The 24,647-nt window shown below is 52.8% G+C and overlaps 10 protein-coding genes across 10 annotated transcripts; 5 read left to right on the top strand and 5 right to left on the bottom strand.

Moving 5' to 3' along the window:
* Positions 1-55: 55 nt before the first annotated feature.
* Positions 56-1,196, bottom strand: PG986_003409 (uncharacterized protein; the record flags this gene model as incomplete). The annotated part of the gene is made up of 3 exons (XM_066839631.1): positions 56-763; positions 811-1,031; positions 1,088-1,196. The coding sequence occupies 3 exons, from the start codon at positions 1,194-1,196 to the stop codon at positions 56-58; spliced, it is 1,038 nt and encodes a 345-aa protein (XP_066704695.1).
* Positions 1,197-3,996: 2,800 nt separating this feature from the next.
* Positions 3,997-5,108, bottom strand: PG986_003408 (uncharacterized protein; the record flags this gene model as incomplete). Its single annotated transcript, XM_066839630.1, has 2 exons — positions 3,997-4,884; positions 5,094-5,108. The coding sequence occupies 2 exons, from the start codon at positions 5,106-5,108 to the stop codon at positions 3,997-3,999; spliced, it is 903 nt and encodes a 300-aa protein (XP_066704694.1).
* Positions 5,109-6,797: 1,689 nt separating this feature from the next.
* Positions 6,798-7,811, bottom strand: PG986_003407 (40S ribosomal protein uS5; the record flags this gene model as incomplete). Its single annotated transcript, XM_066839629.1, has 3 exons — positions 6,798-7,055; positions 7,123-7,380; positions 7,545-7,811. 3 exons carry the CDS (start codon positions 7,809-7,811, stop codon positions 6,798-6,800), a joined length of 783 nt encoding a protein of 260 aa, XP_066704693.1.
* A 1,148-nt stretch (positions 7,812-8,959) lies between these two features.
* On the bottom strand, positions 8,960-9,951 carry PG986_003406 (Rhodanese-like domain-containing protein; the record flags this gene model as incomplete). Its single annotated transcript, XM_066839628.1, has 3 exons — positions 8,960-9,014; positions 9,069-9,129; positions 9,171-9,951. The coding sequence occupies 3 exons, from the start codon at positions 9,949-9,951 to the stop codon at positions 8,960-8,962; spliced, it is 897 nt and encodes a 298-aa protein (XP_066704692.1).
* Positions 9,952-11,053: 1,102 nt separating this feature from the next.
* PG986_003405 (uncharacterized protein) lies at positions 11,054-11,574 on the top strand (the record flags this gene model as incomplete). Its single annotated transcript, XM_066839627.1, has 4 exons — positions 11,054-11,195; positions 11,266-11,297; positions 11,348-11,411; positions 11,471-11,574. 4 exons carry the CDS (start codon positions 11,054-11,056, stop codon positions 11,572-11,574), a joined length of 342 nt encoding a protein of 113 aa, XP_066704691.1.
* A 1,349-nt stretch (positions 11,575-12,923) lies between these two features.
* On the top strand, positions 12,924-13,685 carry PG986_003404 (uncharacterized protein; the record flags this gene model as incomplete). Its single annotated transcript, XM_066839626.1, has 1 exon — positions 12,924-13,685. One exon carries the CDS (start codon positions 12,924-12,926, stop codon positions 13,683-13,685), a length of 762 nt encoding a protein of 253 aa, XP_066704690.1.
* Positions 13,686-14,880: 1,195 nt separating this feature from the next.
* Positions 14,881-17,392, top strand: PG986_003403 (alkaline-phosphatase-like protein; the record flags this gene model as incomplete). The annotated part of the gene is made up of 3 exons (XM_066839625.1): positions 14,881-15,783; positions 15,848-16,817; positions 16,890-17,392. The coding sequence occupies 3 exons, from the start codon at positions 14,881-14,883 to the stop codon at positions 17,390-17,392; spliced, it is 2,376 nt and encodes a 791-aa protein (XP_066704689.1).
* A 341-nt stretch (positions 17,393-17,733) lies between these two features.
* On the bottom strand, positions 17,734-19,140 carry PG986_003402 (uncharacterized protein; the record flags this gene model as incomplete). Its single annotated transcript, XM_066839624.1, has 2 exons — positions 17,734-18,917; positions 18,990-19,140. The coding sequence occupies 2 exons, from the start codon at positions 19,138-19,140 to the stop codon at positions 17,734-17,736; spliced, it is 1,335 nt and encodes a 444-aa protein (XP_066704688.1).
* Positions 19,141-19,877: 737 nt separating this feature from the next.
* On the top strand, positions 19,878-21,530 carry PG986_003401 (uncharacterized protein; the record flags this gene model as incomplete). The annotated part of the gene is made up of 1 exon (XM_066839623.1): positions 19,878-21,530. One exon carries the CDS (start codon positions 19,878-19,880, stop codon positions 21,528-21,530), a length of 1,653 nt encoding a protein of 550 aa, XP_066704687.1.
* A 511-nt stretch (positions 21,531-22,041) lies between these two features.
* On the top strand, positions 22,042-24,252 carry PG986_003400 (uncharacterized protein; the record flags this gene model as incomplete). Its single annotated transcript, XM_066839622.1, has 3 exons — positions 22,042-22,421; positions 22,486-22,685; positions 22,790-24,252. 3 exons carry the CDS (start codon positions 22,042-22,044, stop codon positions 24,250-24,252), a joined length of 2,043 nt encoding a protein of 680 aa, XP_066704686.1.
* Positions 24,253-24,647: the final 395 nt, after the last annotated feature.

Genomic DNA, 24,647 nt, shown 5'->3' with positions numbered 1-24,647 from the left:
TTCCGAATCCGTACGCCCAGGCCGTTGTTGCCAAGACCTTCAACAAACGTAAACCTCAGTCATTGCTTGTTCTCTCCTTTTCCGTATCCCCGCCAGCCGGCATTCCGCTGACGACCGGCGCTTTTAGCCACCCCTTGTATTCAACTTCGCGAATGGTCGTTTTGAACACCTCGCCCATCATGCGCCAACCGTCCCTCGTAGCCAGCATCTCATCGTCCTGGATATCCTCGAGACCCGGACGACCGGAAAGCCCCTGACCCGAATGCATCTTCGCAAGGGCGATATGGCGGCCTTCGTGCGAAAGGCCCGCGACCACCTGCCGGATCTGCGCATTGAAGCTCTGGATACAGCGCTCGAACTCGGGGCTTGGTGATGTGACGAGTGTGGATAGGATGCCTGTCACCATGGCCGGTACCGCCGCCGCCGTCGTGGTAGTGTTGTTTGCTTTCGTGCTGCTATCGTTGTTGGCACCACCGTCGTCGTGAACGGTGGCATCGCCGGCCTCGAAGAGGTACTCGGCCAGCACTTGCGTATGGTCCAAGGCGTGCGCTGATCCCTGTACTGGGTCCTGGAAGCAGTCGGACGCGCCCACGTGGACGAGGACGAGGTTCGGGCGGGTCTGCGGAACGATGGCGGGTAGGTCGGCCGTCAGGTCTTTGACGCGCCGCGCAGCGAAGGCCTCGATATCGTTATCCTTCAGATTGCCGAGGCGGTTCTGGAACCAGACACACCATATTAGACGAGGGCCACTACGGAAGAGCACCTATGCTACGGGAAGCATGAAGAAAATAAAAGACAACAGGGATAAACACTGGCACTGCCGACACAGTTCACTGGGTTCCCGAGCCCCACGATCCAGTCACGGATCTGTTCGCGATAGCCCGCCTGTTCGGGATCGCCGATGAACATGAGTCGGATCGGGATGCCGCCGGCGAGGGTCGCATTCTCGCGGCCGTGCCAGGGCGGGTTGTTGCTGATACGTGAGTGCACATCATGGACGTCGACAGGGCCCGTGAGCCGCGACAAGGTCGCTATATAAAGCACAGTGGCCGCAAATTAGCAATGGGTCAAATCAACCATGGCGTACCAAGCAGCATGACGAGGCCTGTTGCGACGATCAAGGACCGATAGCAGCCGTTCAGCTGCTGCCACCGCGCGGCGAGCGGCGCACCGGCGACCCAATATCGCGGCAACATCATCTCTGGGCCAGTCTTCCCGGGGATGCCGTTTCTTCTCCTGGTGGAGAAATCAAGTCACGCCAATGAAGGTCGTAGTGGCATGGTTTTTCGACCGTTTCGAACATGCGCAATGAAGTGTAGACACTGTCCCTTCCATCATCAGGGCGCATAACCAAAACCCATCTCACAAGGAGCCGCGCATGACGTGACAAGGTGTCGCTTTGAGGCGGCAAGTCCAGCAAACATCCAGATATTGATTGGGCGTTACAAATTGGGGAATGCGAGATAATCTTGGATCAATGTCAGCCAGCCGCTATTTTAGGCGAGCTGATTTGACCGACGCACTCGCTAGACGGGCCGTCTCTCAATTCACACGGCAGAGGCAGGAAAGAACTATCGATTGGTTCACGTCTTCAGGGGAATTACTTAGATATGACATAACGTGGTTTACCACTACGCGACGCATATCACTTGGCGACGCACCTCAATTTAATTCCAATATAATTAAACTTCAACGCGTAATACCTCCATAACTATAATGCTTAATTAATCCCAAAAAGATCGGATAGTTTTAATAATTTAAGCGATACGAAACGAACCGAATTAAATAAGCTAAAGAGCAGTAATAAAAGCTTATAATATACCCGAATTAACTTTATACTATTAAATTTACGGCCGAACTTTAAAACGCGAAATCCGACCGAAACGACGTAAAATAAATTTAATTAAAAAAGAGGTACTTCGTAAATACATAATTAATTTAAATATCCGAAGGATACCTCTCGATTTCGTTAATATAAAAAATATAACTAATTTTTTTACCGCGTCGCGCGGCGGCGACCGCGTCGATAAATACTAGGTTAAGCGCTTTATTAACCGTAACTTAGACTTAAAAACTAAAATAAATCGTCGGTACGATTATTAAAAGGCTCTTTACGAAGATTTTAAAGTTATTTTTATTTAATTTACGCTAGTCGCGAATATAAAGGCGAAATATAAGATCGTTAACGAAAATATTTAAAATTTTAACGAAACCGGCTTTATAATAAACATAATTAAATTAATACTCGTCGTAATACACGCTAAGTAACGTAAAAAAGCGAAGTCGGTTTAATTTAATAATTAGGAATAAATAATAGCGATTAAATATATTAATTCGTAAGGTTAATATATTCCGCCGTTTTTAATCGTTTAAAACTAATATTACCTCGCGAATTAGTCCCGCGAAACCGATTTACCGAGCGATTAAATAATTAAGCCGACTTTTAATAATTAGACTAATAATAAAACAAGCCTAAACTAAATTAAATACTTTAATAAATATATTAAATCGTAAACGAAGGGTCGCTACCGCCTCTTAATTCTCGACAGCCACGAAAGCTATATTTCGGCCGAATTCGAAGTATACTACTAGGATAACGATATTATTACTATTAATATACCTCTTTATTTATCGTATTTACTCTAACCTCTTAATATAACACTTTATTCGCTTTTAAAGCGTATTTATTCGAAAAAAATCGAGTTATTTATTAAGGCTTTTATAAATTATATTACTAAGCTCGAGTTTTTTATTATTTTTAAAGCCGCGCATTTTACTGTTTTTATAGAAATTAACATTAAATCTAGATTTAACGTATTTAGTTTAGTACCTTATAACCCTAACGAGGTAATTAATAAACTAGATATACGTCTCTAGACGTTTATATTTAACCTATCCCGTCTAGGGACGGTTAGTACCTACGACCTTTAAACGCCGTTTAACCCTTAATAAATAACTAAGCACTTTACTTATATTAAAAAAAGGTGTCTACCTATTAAAAAAGCTCTTTAACGCCGATTTTAAATACAATAAACTAAATAGCGAAAAATATAACTAAAATAGCCTATAAAATAACCTTTATACGCAATAAAATATATATACTAAAAAAAGCTAATTTAACACTTTTTAAGCGCCGAAAAACTAAAAAGTCGCGAATCTAGCTTAAAAAAAGCCTTTATTATTAAAAAATCTTAATAGCTATAAAACGAAAAAGTAAAAGAGAAGCGTTCAGCGCCCGATAAAAATAAAAATAGGGATTCGTTAAAATAGAGAGCGACCGGTAAAAAGCGCTATAATATTTACGGCGAGATAAGTTATAATACGCGAATATATAAAAAAAATATAAAATTAAGCGAAAAATCGGATAGCGAGTAGTTTTAATTAATTTCAAGCGTTATAATTAAATTAATTTATATAAAAAAGTCGAGAAGTAGAAAAGGTGCGTCGCCAAGTGATATGCGTCGCGTAGTGGTAAACCACGTTATTTATAGATACCAATCAATTTGGTTCACCAATTCAGGCAGCTATCTCCCTGCTTAACTCTAATACCCCTTTCGGCCCTTGGATACTGACCTGAACCAGACCTTGACGTCATGTCCCATTATGTACAAAAGCTAACAGGCCTTCAGTGCTCATGGCACAACTTCAAAGAATAAGATTACACGGGGTAACCTGCTCATATCTAAAAAGGATAGGCCAACATAATTTAGAAGCCAACTAGCTACCTTCTCAGCCTCCAATCAGTCTGTCCTACGTTCTCGGGCCCATCTAAAGCTTGGAGGCGCAGTCTGAACAACCTCGGAGCCGGCGCCCCCTTTCGCTCGCCACTACAAGGTCCCGTTCACGTTACGCCGCTGTACCGGAAGCCTGCGCCATCTTGGCTGCTTCCACCGAAACCATATGTGCCAGTGTTGTAACCAGCGGAACGTCGCCATAGGGCACCATCCCCGATGGCCATATGTAGGCACCCTCAGTCGGGTCTGCTGCAACAGGTCCCTAACCTGACGGCGTACCATCTTGCCCTTGGCCGTTGGTGCTGGTGCGACCTCCTCTAGGAACTATACCACCAGCGCCAGGACTTAACGTCAAAGTCGGATTCGAATCGACCCCAGAGCATGGCGCGCTTGTAGTGGTGCTCGTACAGGGAGTAGTGAGCATACCCGTCACAGTCAACGGCGTCGGTGTCGTTGAACATGGCTCAGAGCCTTCACTGGATTGTGAAGAAGTGCCCCCTTGTCCACCAGGCTCTGGAGAGGTAGTGCCAGGCCCAATCCCAGTAGTCGGCTCGGAGAGCGATTGGCATGTCGAAGCAGTAGTCGAGCTGCCTTGCCCTGGACCATATACGCCGCTTGGTAGAACTGCCTCGGGCTGCTGGGTGGACTGTCCATACCGGCTCTGCAGCTGCCCCAAGTCCGCGCCGGACGCCGGGAACACGTTATCCGGCACCGTCACGACCATCGCCCCGACGCCTCCGACCGCCAGCTTCAGCACCGCCGGCGGCTCCAGCACCTCGGGGTCCGGCTGCTCGCCAAACTGCGCCCAGCCCCGGGCCTGGCCGTCCGGGCTGTAGCAGCTGAGGGCCCAGTCGCCGCCGCAGACCTGGCTGTCGTCGCCAGCGCAAGGCGTCGAGCATTGCGACGCGTCGTCGAGCTTCTGCGTGCCGTTGAGGAACTGGCCGCACAGGCACCGGTCGCCGAACGACGTCGCGGCGAGGGTATAGCCCGAGACTAAGCAGCGTCGGACGCAGTTGTCGTTGGTGAGAGGCTGGCCGAAACTGACTTCCGGTGCCCCGGCCAGCACCGGTTGATGGGGCTGATCTGCCCAGCATCCAGCATATGTCCACCCCGAAGCGTCGTTTTGGATAGTCGCCTTAGGCCCAGCCGACTGTGTAGTGGCCGTTGTCAAAGGGCTACGCAGGAGTGGCGATGTGGCAGCAACAGGAATCAATGATAATGCCGTGCTCGAGATCGTAGGGCCCTGTTGGGTTGGTCTAGGAACGCAAAACCACCCACGACTGCAATGAGCGCATGCCCAGCCAAAGCAGCCGTTCGGCCCTGACTGCGCCGGTGTCTGCGGCGGTGGACAGAACCAACCGTTGATGCAGTCATCGCAGGTATAGCCGGAACCAGGGCAAGGTCCGCTACCCGTTCCTTGACCGTCTGGCGCTACCGTCGTCGTTTGCGGGCCGCATGGCTGCACGGGACAATTGCAAGTCAGCGGCTCGATCGATTGCAGAGGGCAGTTGCACGTTTGGGAGTCGACCGTCTCTAAGGGGCAATTGCAAGTTTGCGGGCCTGCCGAATAAGAAGACGAGGCTGGACATGGGAAGTTGATCGAGATGGTGGAGGTAGCTGTCACACTGGCCCTGCTCGACAGTCATCAGCCACTCTTTGTTGAGGACGGTCTTGCCAACTCACATGTACACGGTACTGGTGGTAGTAATTGTTTCTACGCCTTGGGCACCAGCAGTCGTGGCGAAGGAAGCGGCAACAGTAGGAACAGATGCTACACCCAAAAGTTTAGTCCGGCGGCGCCCTATGCGAGTGGCATCTTCAGATCTTACCTCCGGGGTTAGCCGCAGTGCTCAGCGATGAAGCAAAGCGTTGTTGACCCTTGGCAACGTCGTTGGGTACGAGTGTAGACAAGCGGGCCACAAACGACGGAAAGGCGCTGGGAACGCCGTGCTGGAGACTTGATGGGGTTCCGGGCACACCCTCGTTCCTGGTGGCAAGACCACCTAGATCGCGTTCAACGTGTCGTCGTCCCTCAGCGGGCTGGTGGATATCACGGGCTTCATTTCGGCCAAGCGGAGAGGGAGGCGCAGGCGCAGGAGCGAGATCGTGACCCCGTAGCAGCTCGGAGGCCGGGAAGCCAGTGGTTTTAGACGTCAAATAGAAGAAAAGAACCAAAAAAGACCACTACTGCACCCAGCCTCAATATCCTCCGAGAGGGAGAACTGGGAGCCATCCGGCTGGAAGAAGTTGGCTGACCGGCAGATATCTGCTTCGATTGAATGGTACGAAGAAGAGATAGAAGTGCTAATCCAAGGAGAATTCAAGTGACCATAACATAAAGTCCAAAGAGACCAAAAAGCGATAGGAGATGGAGGGCAGAAGCCAAAACACCTCGTTGGTGAACATTAAAGGGGGAGATGGTCGAGCAGAGCTCCATTTCAAGAACCGGCCATTGTAACACGGCTTGCGAAATATATCAACTTACTTGCACTTATGTGTTGCAACTTCCAAGATCGGTGCTTGCCCGGACAAGAACGTTAGTTCGGAGCAGCAGGCACATGATGAAATTGATCTCGGAAATCGGAAATGGGAAGTAGCATTCGGGGGTATCCCACCAGCACCGGTTTAGTCACAAAAAGTTACTCGTGAAACCAACCGTCTAGACCTGGCCATTCGGCGATCTCCAAAGATGGTCCCAGTGAAGTAAGATGGGGCATCAGTGATCGGCATGCCCAACTGTGACCTTGGCAGCAATTGGCATCAGACACAGAGCTCAACCAACAAGTACACTGGCTAGAAGACATCGTGCTCTGGTAATTCTGCTGGTAGAGACACAATGACCCAGATGTATCACCTCTATGACGGCATTCACAACATTGATATCGATCGGTCGAACGTAGCGTGAGTTGTTTGTCAAACGTCAGATTTCATTAGCCATGCTTTTTTGCTAACCTCGTATCTGATCCCTGTATGACCAGAATGTCCGGCCTCCAATGCAGTACAAATCAAAGCCTTAAGCCCACGCCGAGTTCCCGAAAAAGACACAGCCCTCTGCTTCCTTCTCTAGTATCGCTTACCCTCACGGAGAGTGTCGGCGAACTCGTCCAACGGGCTGCGGATGAGCTTGGTCTCCTTCCACAGGTTGGGGGTGAGGAAACCGTAGGTGTTAGAGATGGCGGCGAAGGTAGCCTTCAGGGTGTTCTCGAGGGTCTTGGTGGAACCGGAAGATGAGGTGTAAGCGTCCTCAATACCAGCCAGCTGAAGGAGACGCTTCACGGCGGGGGAAGCGACGATCTGAGTACCACGGGGGGCGGGGATGAGCTGCAAAACAAGGTCAGCAATCGTTCTCCTGGATATTAGTAGTTGTTTCCGGGCGGGTTCCACATACTCTGACGGTGACGGAACCGCACTTGCCGCTCTCCTTGACGGGCAGGGAGTGAGGCAGACCAAGGTTGGTACCCCAGTAACCGCGGCGGACGGGGATGACGCTCAGCTTGGCGATGATGATGGCGGCGCGGATGGCAGTGGCGACTTCCTTGGAGGTCTTGATGCCGAGACCAACGTGACCCTCGGAATCACCGATGATGACGATGGCCTTGAATCGGGTACGCTGACCGGCACGGGTCTGCTTCTGGACGGGCTTGATCTGTAGTCGGGGAAAAAGAACGAATTAGTAACGTTGTCTAGCGATTTATTGATCCCCCCGCAGAAATTCGACGTTTGGCCAAATCGCCCCAATTTCATTCCAAGGCCAAATGAGGCGTTTCGCCCGTCGCAAAGAAGAAAAAATTGTGTTGTAAAAAAACGCACCTTCATGACCTCATCCTTGAGCTTGGGCAGGAAGAAGTCGACAATCTGGTACTCCTTGATGGGCAGAGAGTGCAGGTAGATCTCCTCCATGGACTTGATCTTGCCGGCCTTCACGAGACGGCCGAGCTTGGTAACGGGCTGCCACTCCTTGGACTCATCGCCCTTGCCGCCGCGGCGACCACGTCCACGTCCGCGACCACGGCCGCGATCTCCACGGCCTCCAAAGCCGGCTCCACGAGCAGGTGCAGCGCCACCACGGTCAGCCATGTTGACTTATTTGTCGAGTGTTTTCGTTTGGGCGGGAAAAGGGAATTGGCTGGGTGGGATTGTCGAGATGTAGATGGCCGCGCTGGGTCGTAGGCTCTTCCTTTTCGTGGTTGCGAAATTAATTCCCTGGGCTTGGAGTGCACGAATCCACACCAAACAACCAATTCAGAAAATCTACGGAAAAATGTCAGCTGTGCGCCGGTCCGCGGGGTCCTACCGGGTTTGGCCTTTAGGGCTATTTTTCTCGACAAGTTAAAGTACTTGGTAGCTGTGTGTGGTCTGTGCGGCTGTTTCGGTGGGGCTGCTTTTGGCATCTGCTGCAGCTGTCAGCCTCAAGCAATTGCACATCCGCCAGTAGCCAATCAGGCCACGGCGTTTCTTGTAAGCTTATGTAATCTGACGAATACCAGAGACAATGCAGCAGACGGATTGAACAAGATTACAACTTCAACACTCTGATCAAGACCGGATGATACCTTATTGGCTGTATTGTGTCAATAAAAGTAGGGATACCTATACATTCCTTGCTATATTCAAACAACCCCCCACTATCCTCTCGGTGGGAACCCCATCGCAGACCGTCTTACCTCGACGTACAAGCACGTACAAGCAATCGCCGAGATGCCGGCTCAGGGCTTCTGGGACAACACTGCTAGTGCTGTGTAGGGTGTATGAGTCTTGAACCTAGGTAGATCGAAACCACTTCACTTGCATGCGGTCGCGTTTGCGCATGATCATGCTCTCGGTTTTATTTTGTAGACATGCTCTAACGGAATTGCATAACATGCTCTGTTGAGTGTCTCGGGGCTGATATAAACATCATTAACAATTGGTGCTGCTAACTTCAATTCACTGCTCGCAGGCAAGCATATCCCCTATTTACTGTACCGAGACTGCCTCAACGCAGAACGCACCCATATCCCCATTCCGATATAAACATTCCATAATTAGGACCAAATCGCATGCAATGAGTAGAGTGGCTGAGTCCCAAAATGGTCACACAAACTTTGTGCCCGCAGATAAACTCATAAATAGACATCGCTGCTCATTCGTAACAATGGATCGCGAATTCCTTAGTAAGGAGGGTATCTAGTCGTTCAAATCAATAACCGTTTCAGCTCGGCTTTGCAACTAAAATGGTATCGCGGTTACTCATTCTTGCGAATGAGAGAGTCGGAAGGCGTGACTCGCTGTGCCCATTCCCTGCTATACTGTTAGTTGCTATTAATGCCACTGCCATCTGTGAGGGTTACTTACGTCCAACTGCCGTCGTAGACCTTTCGCTTCTCCGGAGATCCGTAGTTTGCCACCTCAAGTGCTGTGTCGATGACAACAGCAGTAACTCCAGTGCCGCATGACGAGATAATTGGCTTCTCCGGATCGACTCCCCTTTTTCTTGGAAAAGTTTCTTTAGCCGATCGGCCGGCAAGAAAGCCTTGGTCTCAGGATCCAGCACAGAGCTGAAGGGGATGTTGATCGCGCCGGGCATGTGTCCGGAGGAAAGACCCTCCCGCGGTTCAGGTGCAGTACCATTGAATCTTCCCTCTGGTCTGGCATCCAGGATCTGCACTCCCTCGGCACCCTCCTTGTTGTAATCCAAGGCAACTTCCTTCACCTCCTCAAAACCAGCCACATTATCCTCCGGATCAGACTTGGGAATCGGGTACGCACTGCACTCGACACTATAGAGCTCGCCGCTCTCTGTAGGGTGGCCCTCTTCGACCCACAGCTTGAAGTTGTTCAGAATATGAACCTTGGCGTGGCCAAAAGCCTTGAGGGTCCAGCCAACGCGCGGTGCGCTGAATATTCCTAGCTCTTTTGTATCGTACACCACAACTGTGTCGTCTTTCCTGATGCCGAGCTCGCTCATAGCTGCCGCAAAGTCTTTGGCACTCGGCAACATGTGCGGATACGGGCTGCGCTTGTCGATGACCTTATCGAGATCGAAAAACTTGGCTTTCGGGATGCGCTTCTCAACAAAGACCTGAATGCCCTTGCGCTCGTCGTTGGGGAGAAACCAGGCTGCACAGAGCGGAATCACACGTGGCTCGGGACTGATTGGAGAGGGAGGGCTCTTCTTGAGCGCCTCGGCCAGCTCTTTAGGCGTGACAATATATGAGGAGAGGTTCCGTCGCGACATGGTGAATTTGGACCCCGCAAATATCGTGGATGTATGCCGCACCAGAGCTGGTGAGCGGAACATTGCGACAGTGGCCATGGCCGTTGATTGATTAAATAGAGCGCAGTCGGGCTTTGTGCCGGTTCCTCCGACCGATAACGGTGATTATTTCGCGGAAACCGCGGGACCAGGTCAATAATGTCTATCGTCGCAGTCTGCTGCTGCTGCTGCAAGCAAGTGGACTTGACAGTTCTCTGCGCAGATGGCGAGGGAGCAAGCACCTCGATTCGGTGGAGGGAATCTCGTCGCAAACAAAGGCCCTGGATTGTTGAGAGTCGCAAAGCAGAGTTGAACGTCAACAGGAAGCTGGAGCTGGAGCTGGAGGTTGAGAGCTACCCAGCCAATAATTGAAAATTGATTTGGAGTAGGAGGGTTGGAGGGAGGGTTGCTATCAGGCTGCGGGGGTGCTATTGGACGAATTTGTATCACTTGCGTAATTCTTTGTCGGGATGAGGACTGCTACTGGGACTGATGCGAGTGAAGTGACGTGATGTCGGGATTTTATCAACATATACTACCGGATTTTCTCTAATCTTGCTTATCAAATTGTGGCAGGAGGTATGGAGTTGTGATTCTCGTATTTCCTACCTGAGGATCGCAGTTGCAGATAAGCATGGAATTCTTTGTCGACCACATGCACATCCAAACATGGAGCAGCGTTGATACCTGGATTGACACCTTAAGTAGTGGGCGGAGCTGCAAACGTGCAGCTGGAGCTCAGAGCTGGGGATCGGGCTACGGCGCTTCTGGCCTAGCGCAAGTGTGCTTCCCTGGATGATGGTGGATGGAGCCTGCTATTCGATTGACCAGTAGCTGGAATTCATGCAGACTCACTTTACTGCAACTTGCATGTGCTTGAGGTCTGGTGTATGTGCCCGATGTCATTGCTTGGATCTAGAACTACATATATCCCAGCATCAGTTCACTGGAAAGATTCGAAAGCGAGAACCCCATACAGGGTTCTTTGAAACAGGGTCGTTGTCGTATTGACAAAGTCTTCTCTCTCGACACTACGAATACCCCCTACTCCTTTCTCCTCCGCCACAACTCCCGCTTGCCCAACATGAAGGTCAAGATCAAGCAGTGGAATGCCGTAGCGAGCTGGCGCTGGAACTTGCCAGAGGAAGATGTATGCGGTATCTGTCAAGTCCACTTTGACGGCACTTGTCCGACATGCAAATATCCTGGAGATGACTGCAGTCTCTGTGAGTTGGCGATTTTCATGCAAACCTTGTTCACAGCACCACGGATCATTCAATTCTGACAGGCATTTAGTATCTGGAAAATGCGGCCACAACTTTCATATGGTCTGTGATGAACCTTGCTCCGGGAAATTAATCTAGCTGACCGTACAAAGCACTGCATCCAGGAGTGGATTAAGCAGGAATCGTCCAAAGGCCAATGTCCCATGTGCAGACAGAGTGAGTCATTGTATCTTGTTGGTCTGCCCTGTCATGGTATAGCTGACCACATATGTCAGAGTTTGAATGGGGTTCGGATCTCGACCCACAGCAGGAACAACAAGATGACCAACAGCCTCAGGAAGGCCAGCAGCCGGGAGGGATGGTCATGGCCGACAACTGAAGACCTCCTATGGCTGCTATGCATTTGAGACTTTGAGGGCAAGCCTCCAGACTGTCAGATGTTGCTTGTGCATATGGTCTGCGAGTAGAGTGAGATGGCCATGCTTGGCCTGGATTGCTAAGTATCTGGCTTGATCACACACGGTCGGAGACCACCAGAGTCTGTACAGACTCAAGCTGTATCTAACAGTCGCTGCTCCCTACCTACAGGAATGGTTGGTTGCTCACTGTGACCTGCTTCCCTACTTGTATGGGGCCAAGTATTTCTTGTGGATGTCGCGATGAGCGAGCAGATCAGTAGGGAATCCGATATGACTTTGAGGGATGGTAGCCTAGGTGCTCTCGGGGCCCCTAATCCAAGAAAGAATCAACTCGCCTCTACGGACAGACATCAAACCACCGGGGCATTTGTGGTGGTATGCTACGACCTATTGGTGTCAGACCGAGAAGACACGAGGAGAATAGTCACGTAGCATAGGTATACTGAGTTGGCTTGAGATATACGTTCTCCTTGGGGTAAGCCATGGTTTATACAAGTTGATCAGGCAGCAATTGCTGCGTTAGCCAGAGACGAAGACATGGAAGGGCTGTCTGTCCCATGAAAGGGGACACCGCCAAGCAGAGTTATATTCCTCTCTCTTTGACACTTGTTGGACTCTTAGCGCTGCCGTACTATGCCAACGTACAACAATAATAAGCGAATCTAATATGTGTTCATGTCAGGAAGAAATGTTCCTGGCAATCCCAGGTAGATGATTTGTATTATTCAGGGGCTCAGGTGTTGCACATACAAGACAGGCAGGGGGCTCTCGAGCGGGCCTCGCTCGACGGCTGAACAGCTACCCCACGGAGCGATAAGATAGAAGCTCCCCTACTCCCACCCCTACTTGAATGAGAACCCACTCGGCTTCTCCGCAGTTCGTGACGGCGGCACTAAGACGCAGCCCAGCCAGCCAGGACAGAGCACTGACGGGCGATCAGTTCTGCACGCCTGTCTGCTGTTGTACCTACACCGAACGAGTGCGAGCTAAGGTTACTACAGCAGCTCCAATACGTTACTTTCAAGCTTGACTTGCATTGCACAGCACGCGTTTCGTGTCGCTTCGTTTTGTTCCCTCCAGTCCGATTCGATCCAACCAGCAAGCCAACTTGTCTGGATTCCGGACCCATCGCATCCAACCCAAGCTTCCTTTCCAATGTAAACCTTAGAGCTGGAGTCATGATGCGCCAATACCATTGCTCAGCCCAGCATCCTCTTGCCGCCTTCCTCCCCATCACCAACAACAGCCTAGTCGCCGCATCCACATCCACGTCGCCCCTCTGATTCTGCCGCCCAACAATTCCAACAAGATGACGGATCCCGCTAATGCGACTTCGCCCACCCACGAGCTGCAGCCCTCCTCCTCGCCAGGACTCCCTCCCGCTGCCGAGCACGACCAAGATGCACAGCAGCAAAGCCCGCCTTTCGCGCCCATCTACACGCTCGTCTCCAACGCATCAACGCGGACGACGCATCATCCGCACGTCCATTACATCTTCAACGACGACGACCCCGACATTCTATCGCAAGCCCTCGCGCAACAGCACGGACTAAACGTGGACGAGTCCACGTCAGATCCCAGGTCTAACAACCGGACGGTGCTCCTGGATGTTGAGCCAGATGCCGATGGCGGCTACAAAGTGTCTTGGGCGTCCAGCCTCACGCCGTCCTGGGCTGTCGTCGACGCGCAATTAAGCCGGATAGCCCCGCCATCCGAAGCCGAGGGCGCCAGACCGAGCGACCACGCCGAGAACTCGCAGAAGCCCGACAGGTTGATGCTCAGGATTGATGGTATCGAGGCTGCCCCTGTCGCCGCCGGCACCGAAAGCGAGTTGAGACTTTCCAACAGGAGCGGACAGGGATCCGGTTCTGGCAGCAGTATAGGGGGTTCACAGAGGGAGAAGGACAACGAGAGCTATTCCACTCTTGTGGACGAGTTCGAGAGGCGAATGGTCACGCTGCGGAAGATGGTCGATTCGAGTGAAGAGAGGAGGCAAAAACTAGAGGCTGAAGCGAACGCGGAGCCCGTTTCCGCCATACAACACGAAATTCATATTACAGAACCAGCATAAGTCTGGAGTTCGTCGACTCCCGGAATTTGGCGAAATTCTTCGTGCTAGAGTCCGGACATAGAGAGTCCCCCGGTTTCTCGGAAACGGAAACTCCATTTTCCATCAACGTGGTCTCCCTCCCGTGTGATTCTTTCGGGCCAGGAAGAATTCAACGAGAAGCCTACCGACATGAATAAGATCTGCAGTGTTACTTGAAGCCAAGGTCTACCTCCTGGAGAGTAACTCTGGCCTGCTGAAGCAGATCATGCTGCTTTTATTAATAGGCATACTATCTCAACGTATAGCTAGAGATTGAAGGCTTGGAAGGCGCCATTGGAGAGCGAGTCAAACAAACGACGAAGCCACAGGCAACATAATACTTAACGAAAGGCTCGCAGACAGATTCTCAACCGCTGGCGCTCGATCAGTCTCCATATATTCCGCCTCTTCAACCTTCACGGCCGTCATGAAGATGTACAATTACTCAATGGAAGTCATCATAGGTGTACATAGACACCCCTTAATGCCTCCTGAGATGCGCCCTGAGCTGGAGTCATGCATTCCTGTTGTATATAATCAGATGTAAGTTTGCGAGATTCTCAATCTTGGTCATGTAGCGTCTAAATATCATAATATGCACACGCTGTGCGTTACGGCACAGCCGGCTTCTTGAACCATGCAATCTCAGACTGATGCTGTAGGTATGTTACAAATGTAGGTTATCTAAAAGTAGGTAACGCAAGTAGGACGTAGCCTGGACTACATCGTGCAGTCAGTGTCAGTATGCGGCGTTGTTGATACGAACAATGAACCCGTATTTCGTCAAATATGGTAGACATAACGCCAGGGGCCGAGTTTTACCAGCATTCCATTGATAAATACGATCGATTGTCTCATTTAGACGCTTCTTGAACTATTTCGCACCAATACATCTATTAGGCACTGTCACCATTGTTGAAGGGTCCGCAATGTTCTACTGTACAGCCTGGGCCCTTCGCTAAAGAGGCTAAAGGGGGCGCACGGAGCTAATTCTGGAGTAACCCCTGATCCCAGTCGCTATTCGTTATTTCCCCAAGCCCCTGCTCTTAGCTAAGGATCCATCGAGAATCATACGTATCTCAACGGCATCGGCTCAGCATCCACCCTGAATTGATGTGCCTGCCATGAATCAACCCCAACGCTTCCAGAAAAGGTCTTTCATTTCGGTACAAAGACGATGCCGAAGCCGCAGCCCTTGGACATCACCGGCGGCCCCCCGCGGCGCGAGAATAGCAATTACCTGCTGTCACCCGTCAACTACGACGACGACGCCATGTCCCTGCACAGCAATCGAAGCGACCAGGAAACCGACAGCGAGGATGACGAGGTGCTGGCCCGCGCCCGCAACAGCCAGGAGCTGCGCGCGCGCGACCGCTTGGTGCTGATGGAGGAGGAGGAGATGGACCGGCTGGTCGCCGACACCCGCGCCAAGAAGGAAGAGCGAGAGCGAGAGCGCCTGCGACGAACCAGCAGCAACCTGGTCATCCCCAACCCGCTCAGTATCCTGCGCCGAAGCCGCTCCAACAGCCCCCTGGACGCCATCGGCGTAGGCGGCTCGACCGATACCCTCGTCGGCGAAGACCGCGGCGAGAGAAGGAAGAACCGGCGGGCGCGGCGGAAGAACAAGAAGGACCGGCTGCTGCAGGACGCCCGGCACGGAGAGGACGCCGGGCTGATGTACGAGATGGAGTCGGGCGACATGAAAGAGGGCAGCTCTACAGGTGACAGCAGCGATCGAGAGGGCAGCGACGAGCTCGACCGCCATCACCTGAGCCTGCATTCCAGGACGGACAAAAAGAGGCGATGGAAGAGGTGGCTGTTCCTCTACACGCTGATTGCTGTCGGCTTCGCATTCCTCGTCCTTCTCGCATGGAAAATCTCCGTCGACAAGAAGCGAGAGACTCGGAAATTCGTCAGCAATGGGACTGCGCTTTTCGCCCCGACCTCGATAATCATCAGTCTTGACGGGTTCCGGGCGGACTTCTTGCAGCGTGGCCTGACGCCCCGGCTCAATGCTTTTGTCAAAGAGGGCGTTTCGCCCTTGTACATGTTACCCTCGTTCCCATCAGTAACGTTTCCCGTGAGTTACCGCCGTCACCTATCGCTTTCCTGACCTCTTCCCGGAATGGAGCTAACCGGCGCAGAATCACTATACTCTTGCTACGGGTCTTTACCCCGAAAGCCATGGAGTCGTCGGAAATACCTTCTGGGACCCCGAGCTTCAGGCCGAATTCTATTATACAGATCCCTCAAGAAGTATGCAGCCGGAGTGGTGGAACGGCGAGCCTTTTTGGGTGACCGCCGAGACTCAAGGTATCCGTTCTGCCGTCCATATGTGGCCTGGCAGCGAAGCCCATATCATGGACATGGAACCCAGTTTCTTGGACCCCTACAAGGGCAAAGAGAAGTTGCCCAGAAAGGTCGACAGGCTCCTGGGGTTGCTGGACATGCCCGGCATGGAGAATCCCGGGGTTGACGTCAGTGACATGAGGCCCCAGCTGATTGCCGCCTATGTCCCCAATGTCGACGCCGACGGTCACAAGTATGGTCCCAACAGCACCGAAATCCGTACCACGATCAAGGACGTGGACACAATGCTCGATCAGCTGTTCCATGGGCTGGAGCAACGAAACCTGACAAACATTGTCAATGTCATCATCGTTTCTGATCACGGCATGGCCACGACGGATGTTTCTCGCATGATACAGCTTGACGATGTGGTGGACCTCGCCAAGGTGGAACACGTCGACGGCTGGCCCTTGGTTGGCATTCGGCCCAAGAACCCGGCCGACCTCCAGGTGCTCTACGAGCAAGCGTTGGGCAATCTGAAAGACAACCCCAACTACGAGGTGCGCCTCAAGGATAAGGACATGCCGGAACGCTACCACTTCTCGAAGAACGACCGCATCGCTCCACTCTGGATCATCCCTAAGGCAGGATGGGCCATCGTGAAGAAGGAAGAGTTAGATATCAAGGATGCCAAAGCCAAGGGTTTGGAATATGACCCACGCGGTTTGCATGGTTACGATCATGAGCACCCCTTGATGCGAGCTATTTTCATTGCCCGCGGCCCTGCCTTCCCTCATGAACCTAACAGCAAAATCGAGGCATTTCGTGAGTCACTTTACCAAACCAATAAGTGCATATGTGTAATACTAAAGACAAACCTGCTGACCAATCTTCCAGAAAACATTGAAGTGTACAACATGCTTTGCGACTCCGTCGGCATGGAACCAAAGCCGAACAACGGAACCCTTCGTCTGCCTCTCAAGCCTATTGGGCTTCATGGCTCGGAGCCCGGCATCGAAGAGCTCGAGGATCCAGAAACGACCACTTCCTCTCCGGCGGCAGCGTCAACAACCACCACAGTCTCCACCACTTCATCGGTTAAAAATACTGTTACTACCACGGTGGCCGCCGCTCAGAACCCAACATCGACGCCACCAATTGGCGTAGATCCTGTGAAGGCTAGCTCTTCACAAGGTTCTGGAGCTGATACTGCCGTGGCCAGTCCCTCGAAACCCTTAGGGGTCAACCCAGTCGAAACGGGACCTCCGGAGCGGCCTCACCCGGACGAGGATCCAGAGGAAACTCATCACTTTAAGAGTATCACAGAACTGTGGGATTGGTTGAAGGACAAGGCCGGCCATGTTTGGAATAAAGTCAACGGTGGATCTGATTCTAGCTGAGCGTCCTTTGGGAGGTGTGCAGTTCTCATTTTTGGTATGTTTTATATAGCGATGCATTGCGTGCAGTTGTTCCATAGTGGGAGGGCTATTGCGTAGCATCTGGCCCCTGATACCCGCCACGAAGAGGCATGGAGGGCGTCACGGCGTTTGGGTGTTCACTGGTACTACTACTACCGCTACTAGACTTTATTCAGGGGCATTAGTCTCGATCGTAATATATTTGTTCAACTGAGTCCAACTGGCCCGTGGACATGTATGGCCCAGGGTCTCAAACGGGAAAACGCTCTAGAGCGGGTATCATGAAGTTATGTATTAGAGAAAAGGGGCGCTTCATACGCCATTCAGCGAAACGAGATGCCCACCCCTTCACAGACACCGCCCCTGTTAAACCACTTCACGCCTGGCAAGATCTCGCTTGTCACCCATCGCGCCGTCTTCGTGTGCATGCTGCCGTCGCCGAAAGGCTCTGCGGTCCTCTTGTCCCTTTTCAATTTCTTCTCTGCCGCCAGGTCGAGGACCCGCAGAGCAGCATCGACACCGTCCACGTCCGCAGAACTGCTCCAAGAATTCCCAGAGGGCTCCTCCTCGTAATCCTCGTCGGCACGGGGGAAACTCGTGTGGCCCTCGGCTAGCGCCTGGAAGATGACGAGCTGGTCCTGCAGATACTCGTCAACGGCGCCGCGGCGCAATGCTACTTCTTGATACAGCTGTTTGGATACGTGGCGCGAGATCTCGCTGCTTAGGGTGGTGGGGCTTTTGTTCTTGCGTTTGCTGGCATACATGTAGTCGCGGCCCCATCGGCGAGAAGAGGGTGAAGATGTGTCGTCGGTGGTGTTGTGCGCCACCAGGAGCACGTACATGCGCGCGTCGTGTCCGCTCTCCTCGACGACCTTGAAGTTGACCTCGGCGCCGGGGAACAGGGTATCGAGGTCTCGCGCCAGGGCGTCTTGGAGCGGCGCGTGGAGCGTGGTGGGTGTCAGGATATTGACGTCGATACGCTTGATTGTAAACTCGTCGTCCCTGCTAGCAGACGTCGAGCTACTGTCTTTGGGCTCTGCTTCTTTCAGCTTCAAGGTCTGGCCGAGTGGTAGGGCGTGGATCCGGAACCAGATGCTACCCTTGCGGGTCGAGCCAGTGCTCCAACTGCGCTGCAGCAGCCGGCGCTCGACACGCACGCCCACCCACCGCGCCTCCAGCGTGGGCAGGAGGACCTGGTCCAGGTACTCGTACGAGAGCGAGAAGGAGACGTTGGTGCCGCCATGGATTTCGAGCTCGATGGGCGCCCCGTCGCCGCCGGCCGCGAACAAGAGGTACGGCAGAACGGCCTGGAATATGAGCAGGGTGCTGGCGGCAGCCGAGTCCGCGGCGATGGTTAGCTTCCTCTGCTCTGCGGACGCCATCGCTTGGGGCGGAGTCAGGGAGGGCCTGAATTCGAGGGTATGGCTGCCGACTGATAGACCCTCCACCTCGGCGCCCGTGGCTTTGGCGAGCCACTTTATGCTGGTTACGTGCTGGGATTTGAGACCTGATGGAATGTGTTAGTCACTATTTACGTTTTTTTGTCTACTTCTTTTTTCCCCTTGGGACATGAACTTACCTCCTCCACGACCGCCGGAACGGTTGCCGCGTACGTGGGTAATGCGGATCGGCTGCGATGTCACGGCCGCCAGAGCGACGGCCATGCGGACCAATTGACCGCCGCCTTCACCGGTGCGGCCATCGAGCTCGATGGGCTTCTTGGGCTTCATGATAGGAATCGTCGTGTGAGTTGCCTCGGCCGTAGAGGAATGGACGGAAAATGGGAGATTGCAGGATGGTTGTTCTTCGCTTTATCGTTCATCGAATACTCACGTATTTGAGCGTTCCTGCTGTTTGGGGCGTATGCTCTATTTCTTAGTGAGTCATCCGGGCTGTGTTAGTGGTTGGTGAATCAACATGAACCATTCACACCAATCCTAAGGTACTTCCAAGTCTTTGAACCATTGACTCTCACCGATTGTTAGGGTTTTTGGGATCCCTTACAGCTCGAATATGGACTTGTTGAAGCTGGCAGCTAGCGAGGGTGCCAATCAATATTGGTCTGCCTGAAGATTGAAAGTGCACACTGAGGATCAGCTTGCACATGGTAGTACGAGGGGAATGTGTTTAGTATGCATCTTTTTCAGCAGATGTGTACATGTTTATGCAATTTCTACTTCTTCTGTCTGTTTGTTGCTTCAAAATCTAAATGTTGTTTGACTTCTTGCAGCCAGTCTCTCAGATCCTACGACTTATACATGTATGGCAGCTAAGATACTGCGCTGGCTGCTGTAGAAATGCAAGTAAGACCCTTGGACCCACAATCATTAACGGCGTTCGGTATTCTAGCGCAGTGCCTGCCTGGAGTGCAACCAAGCAACCTTCATCAATCGGGAATACGATTAACGCCTTAGATCCAATCTGCCACGTCAAAGATTGGACTCCCACCCATTGCGCCAACATCAGTATGAGCTCCAAACGTCAGGCCGAGGACGATTCATCGCGATCCACGTCGAAGCGACAGCGACAAAGCACAAACAAACACTCGTCGCAAGTCGACCAAACTTACGGCCAACGAACGGCATTTGGCGACCTCCGCGATCCCACCATACCCAATGACGATGACTTGGAGTGGGAAGACGAGACGGATGCTTTGACATACTTGATGTCTGTCAGGACAGAGGCCCACGGCATCCCCAACCTGCTTGTGGCATCCAAGCCCATCGGCCCCAGCAATGACTCGGTCGACCGAAGCATCTACGCCGACGGCAAGGGCGATTTTCGAGGGTTCTACCAGGACGGTGCATACACGGCCCTGCCCGAGGATTACTACGGCGAGGAGGAGTATGACGAAAATGAGGAGCTAGGGGAAACTGCTGCAGACGGCCCGGGAGGAGAGGACGCCGACTATGACGAGGAATACAGTGACGACGCCAGCCTTGGCCGCCCTCGCAACAGCAACATTGCCGAGATCCACCAAGCTTACTACGGCTCTCTGATACAGCAATATCTGAATCTCCGTAAAATCCTGCATTCCACTCCGCCCAACAGTCTTGTCGCATCCTTACCTTTCGACAACCCTACAGAGGTTGACAACTTCGGCGCATCGCCGGACACCTTTCGGCAGTGGGCTGGTCGCGTAATGAACACAGATCCTCTGCCTGCTCAAATAGCCTCGATGCACAAGGACGGCGTGATCCGCCTACTGCGCATCATCCTCACTGGCAAGTTCTTTAGGAAAGGACAGGAGCTTCACGAGCGGACTAGTCGTTGGCTATGGGCTTTGCTGGCGCGCCTCCCCGACAAAGGCGAACTTTACTACCAGGAGATTGGCTGGGTACGGGAGTTGGGCAAACGCGCAGTCTTGTTCATGGTAAGCTTGGCGGAAGCTGAAATCTTGCACCAAGATTACGATGTCCGTGGGACAAAAGACAGCGACGAAGGTGACGGGGTGGACCTCGAGGTCGACGAAGACTTGGACGATGTTTCAAGCGAACCGGCTTCCATTGATGACATTGCACCTGACCGAGAGGATAATTCGCCAAATGACCAGGTCAAGCAGGATGGTGCTGGGACTGGCAACCAAGACAGCCAAACCCAAGCAAACGACGAGACTGCAAAGCCTCCTGTATCTCTTGTTCCGGTTAAGGAGGAATCAACACCACAGCCACCAGAAGGTGCAGTCGATGACGCCACATCTCCATCCGACGTTGAAATGCCAGATGACTCGGACATGGATGAAGGGAAAGTATCTGCCGTTTCACAACCCAAGATTGAGTCAACAACAGCTGACGTAGAGATGGCCAAGTCAAAACTTCTAGCACAGCTTGGTGGTCTTGATGGAGCAGCAGACGATGGCGAAGCCGCAGAGCTTGAGCCCCAGGAGGAATTACTGGAGCCCGGAGAGCATGAGGCGCAGGTGGAAACCTCGGAGCCTGCAGAAAGCCTTGATGATCCTGACGAAGCTGAAGATGAAGAAGCCGCCAGGACCAAAGCCAACGTCCGGGCCACGCTCAACATGATCCTCACAGTTGCTGGTGAGTTTTATGGGCAACGTGACCTGCTGGAGTTCCGTGACCCCTTCGGTAGGATTTCCGAGGAAGGTAGTATTCACCAGTAACCCCGCTGCCGTAAGGTTGCAGGAGGCGGTAGGCCGAGATCAGGTCAGTATGGATGCCTGTAAGTAGTATGAGAACGGGTGCATTGGATCGGCTGTCTTTGATTAGCTAGATGAGCACAGATCATGGTCTTTGACTACACCTACCGTAGTCGGCTAGGCAATAATACTATATTCGAAACTATTTAAAGTGCACAAGCGCCCAACTAACTGAAGATCACCAACTTGTTTCGAGGTGTTCCAATATATGGGGAGATTCGGGAAGGCTCCAGTATTCCATTGGCTATCATATGTCGGCAGCCGCGCCCCTGCCTTGTGATATCTGTATGTATGATGGGGTAACATCAACTGGGCGGCTGTGCCTCCAAGGGGCCGCGCCATAAATACGGCGATGTTTCTTCGCTCACTTTGTAATGCTCGTGTTATTACAGTTTTGATTCATAGCCCAGCCCCTGAATTGTTGTATATTTGCCTACGATTATCCCCAAGTGCCACCGTATAAATGGGTCTCGATATGGACTTGGACCTGATGGGTCTAAGCGAGCCCGACAGTATGAAGCCATCGGGTCTCACAGGAGACAAACCCAACGGGTATTTCACAATATGTGACACCTGTAGGACGATGAATGTCGAGTCGCTCATGGCCGAAGTCATGTTCTCGAAGCCGAAGTTCAGCTGCGACCTGTGCTCCCCGTTCGGGCGCGACGCGGGGACGTTTCTGTGCATATTCGACGATGAGGACGAAAAGAAAGGCGGTGCTGCTGCGAATACGGGGGAGTACAACGCGCCGCCGCGGCCGGTCGCGCTCGGGTATTACAATAACGAGAAAACGGGCCCTGTGATCCAGTTTCCGTTTCCGTACGTGTTTACCCGACCAGGTGATCCCGCTACGAGGTAAGTGCATGTGACTTTAGGGGTTTTTTCCTTGAACAGAAATACTAACTACTGGGATCATTAGGTACGGAATTCCAGCATTCAAGGACGTGCAAGAAGATTTGCAGCCGGACTTAGCTGCTGGGTTCATACGGGCATGCATGGCGCGGGATGCTGCTGCTGTGTCCCAGAACAACGACGACGGGCCAGGGAACGCTACTCGGACCTCACAGAACCCCGGGCGACTGATCGATATCTTCCCCGAGGGTGTCGAGTCGCACTGGAGTGAGGGATCTCCCGTACGCCTGGTGTCGTCAGATTCGGAGTCTTGGTCCAACCCCCTGACTTTATCGCATTGAGCCATTGTTGGGGCGGAACACTGACCAAAGACCTCATAACTACATCGGCAAACCTCCGATCCCGGCTTCGGGGTATACCCCACGAGGCCCTGCCGCCCTCGTTCCGGGACGCCGTGACGATCACGCGGGCTCTGGGTGTACGGTACCTGTGGATCGACGCCTTGTGCATCATCCAAGACTCCAAAGAAGATTGGGCGGCAGAGTCCGTCAAGATGGCCTCCATCTACGGCAATGCTTTCTTGACCATCGCCGCAGACAGCAGCCCCGATAGTTTTGGAGGGATATTGAAGAAAAGGGTGGCTCCTGCCGCCGACGACAGTCCATACTCCGACGAAGAAGAAGATGAAGAAGATCCATTAGCATCGGCGGGCGACAGCATCAGTAAATTCACGGAGATCACGTCGGTGCTGAGCACCGGCGAGGAATCCACTCTGTTAATCTACAGACCGCCGCCGGACCTGGAGCGCCCGGCCGCGCTCGAGGGCAGCATCCTCTCCACGCGGGGCTGGACGTTCCAGGAGAACATCCTGTCGCCGCGGACCATCCACTTCACCGCGACGCAGATGGTGTGGGAGAGCCGGGGCGCCTTCACGACCGAGGACGGGCTCCCGTTCGTGCGGGCCTTCGGCGAGGACGAGCAGGTCCGCTCCATCATGGCGGGCGAGGCGTACGGCCGGGACGACCTGTTCCAGATCTGGCACACCTGGCTCGTCGAGCGCAACTACTCGCGCCGCCGCTTCACCAAGTACCAGGACCGCGGCATCGCCGTGGCGGGCGTGGCCCGGCAGCTCGCCGCGCACACGGGGGCGCGGTACCTGGCCGGCCTGTGGGCGCACAGGCTGCCCGCCGATCTCGGCTGGTTCCGCACCGAATCGTCGGAGCTGGATCCGAAGTCCCGCGGCAAATCGCCCAGGCATCCCACGTGGTCCTGGACGTCGTATGACTTCCCCGTGGCTTGGAAGCCCGCGGTCCCGGAACACCCGGCCATACGGCCTGGCGAGGTCGATGGTGCGACCAAGGTGTTCAGGAGTGGTATTCGTATGGTTGACTCGATGATTACCCACGACGTGCAGCTGGAGTGTCTCGACGGGTCCAATAACCCCTTTGGTCCCATCACGTCGGGGAAATTGCACATCACCTGCGACAAGGGACAATGCGATCTAGTCCGCGCGACACCGTGGGGCGGTCCGCGTATCGTGCTCCCTTCCAGTGATGGTTCGCCTTTGGCTGCCGAGTGCGAGGCCATCATGGACTACGACGATAGCCCGGGGCCTCTGGAATACGTGATTCTAGGCACGATGCAGAGTGTCGTCGCCCGCGCAGGGATTGAAGTCACTCTTCTTCTTGTGAAACCGAGTCCTGGTTTTACCGCTGGCGCGCAGCAGCCACCTGCCTATACCAGGGTCGGGGTAGCTCATGCCCGAGGTTATCAGAATGAGATAGCAGAAACCTGGTGTTCGCAGGCAGAGGAAGTTAACATCATCCTTGAATAACACGGGCAAAATCAGTACCTATTTCGCTACCAACTTGCCAATCGCCAACCATCTATTCCATCCGCCCCCCTTTACACCCACTACCCCGTTTATGCTAGTCATCCCGTCGGCAACGTTTCTCCCGGACCTGGCTGGTCTTGGTTGTGTGAATCTATTATATGGGCTTACTGCACTGGTACTCTAAAGTAGATAGGCGGTGGGAAAAGCGACAGGTAAGGTTTGGGTTACATGAGGACGAATGATTGGAGCTTGCCTTTCTATATGCTTTATTCACTTACTGGCTATCATACATGGAGGCTGAGGCCAAGTTTCCAAGGGAAACACACACGAGGTTCAGTGGGTGGTCATCAAAATAATCGGACATTGTACACTACACATTGACTGTATACTCACGG

The sequence above is a fragment of the Apiospora aurea genome, assembly GCF_038362705.1.
Source record: "Apiospora aurea strain CBS 24483 chromosome Unknown utg000002l_segment0_segment0, whole genome shotgun sequence".
Classification (NCBI taxonomy): Eukaryota; Fungi; Ascomycota; class Sordariomycetes; order Amphisphaeriales; family Apiosporaceae; genus Apiospora; species Apiospora aurea.
The sequence above is the reverse complement of the archived record's forward strand: the minus strand, read 5'-3'. Positions and strand labels throughout refer to the sequence as shown.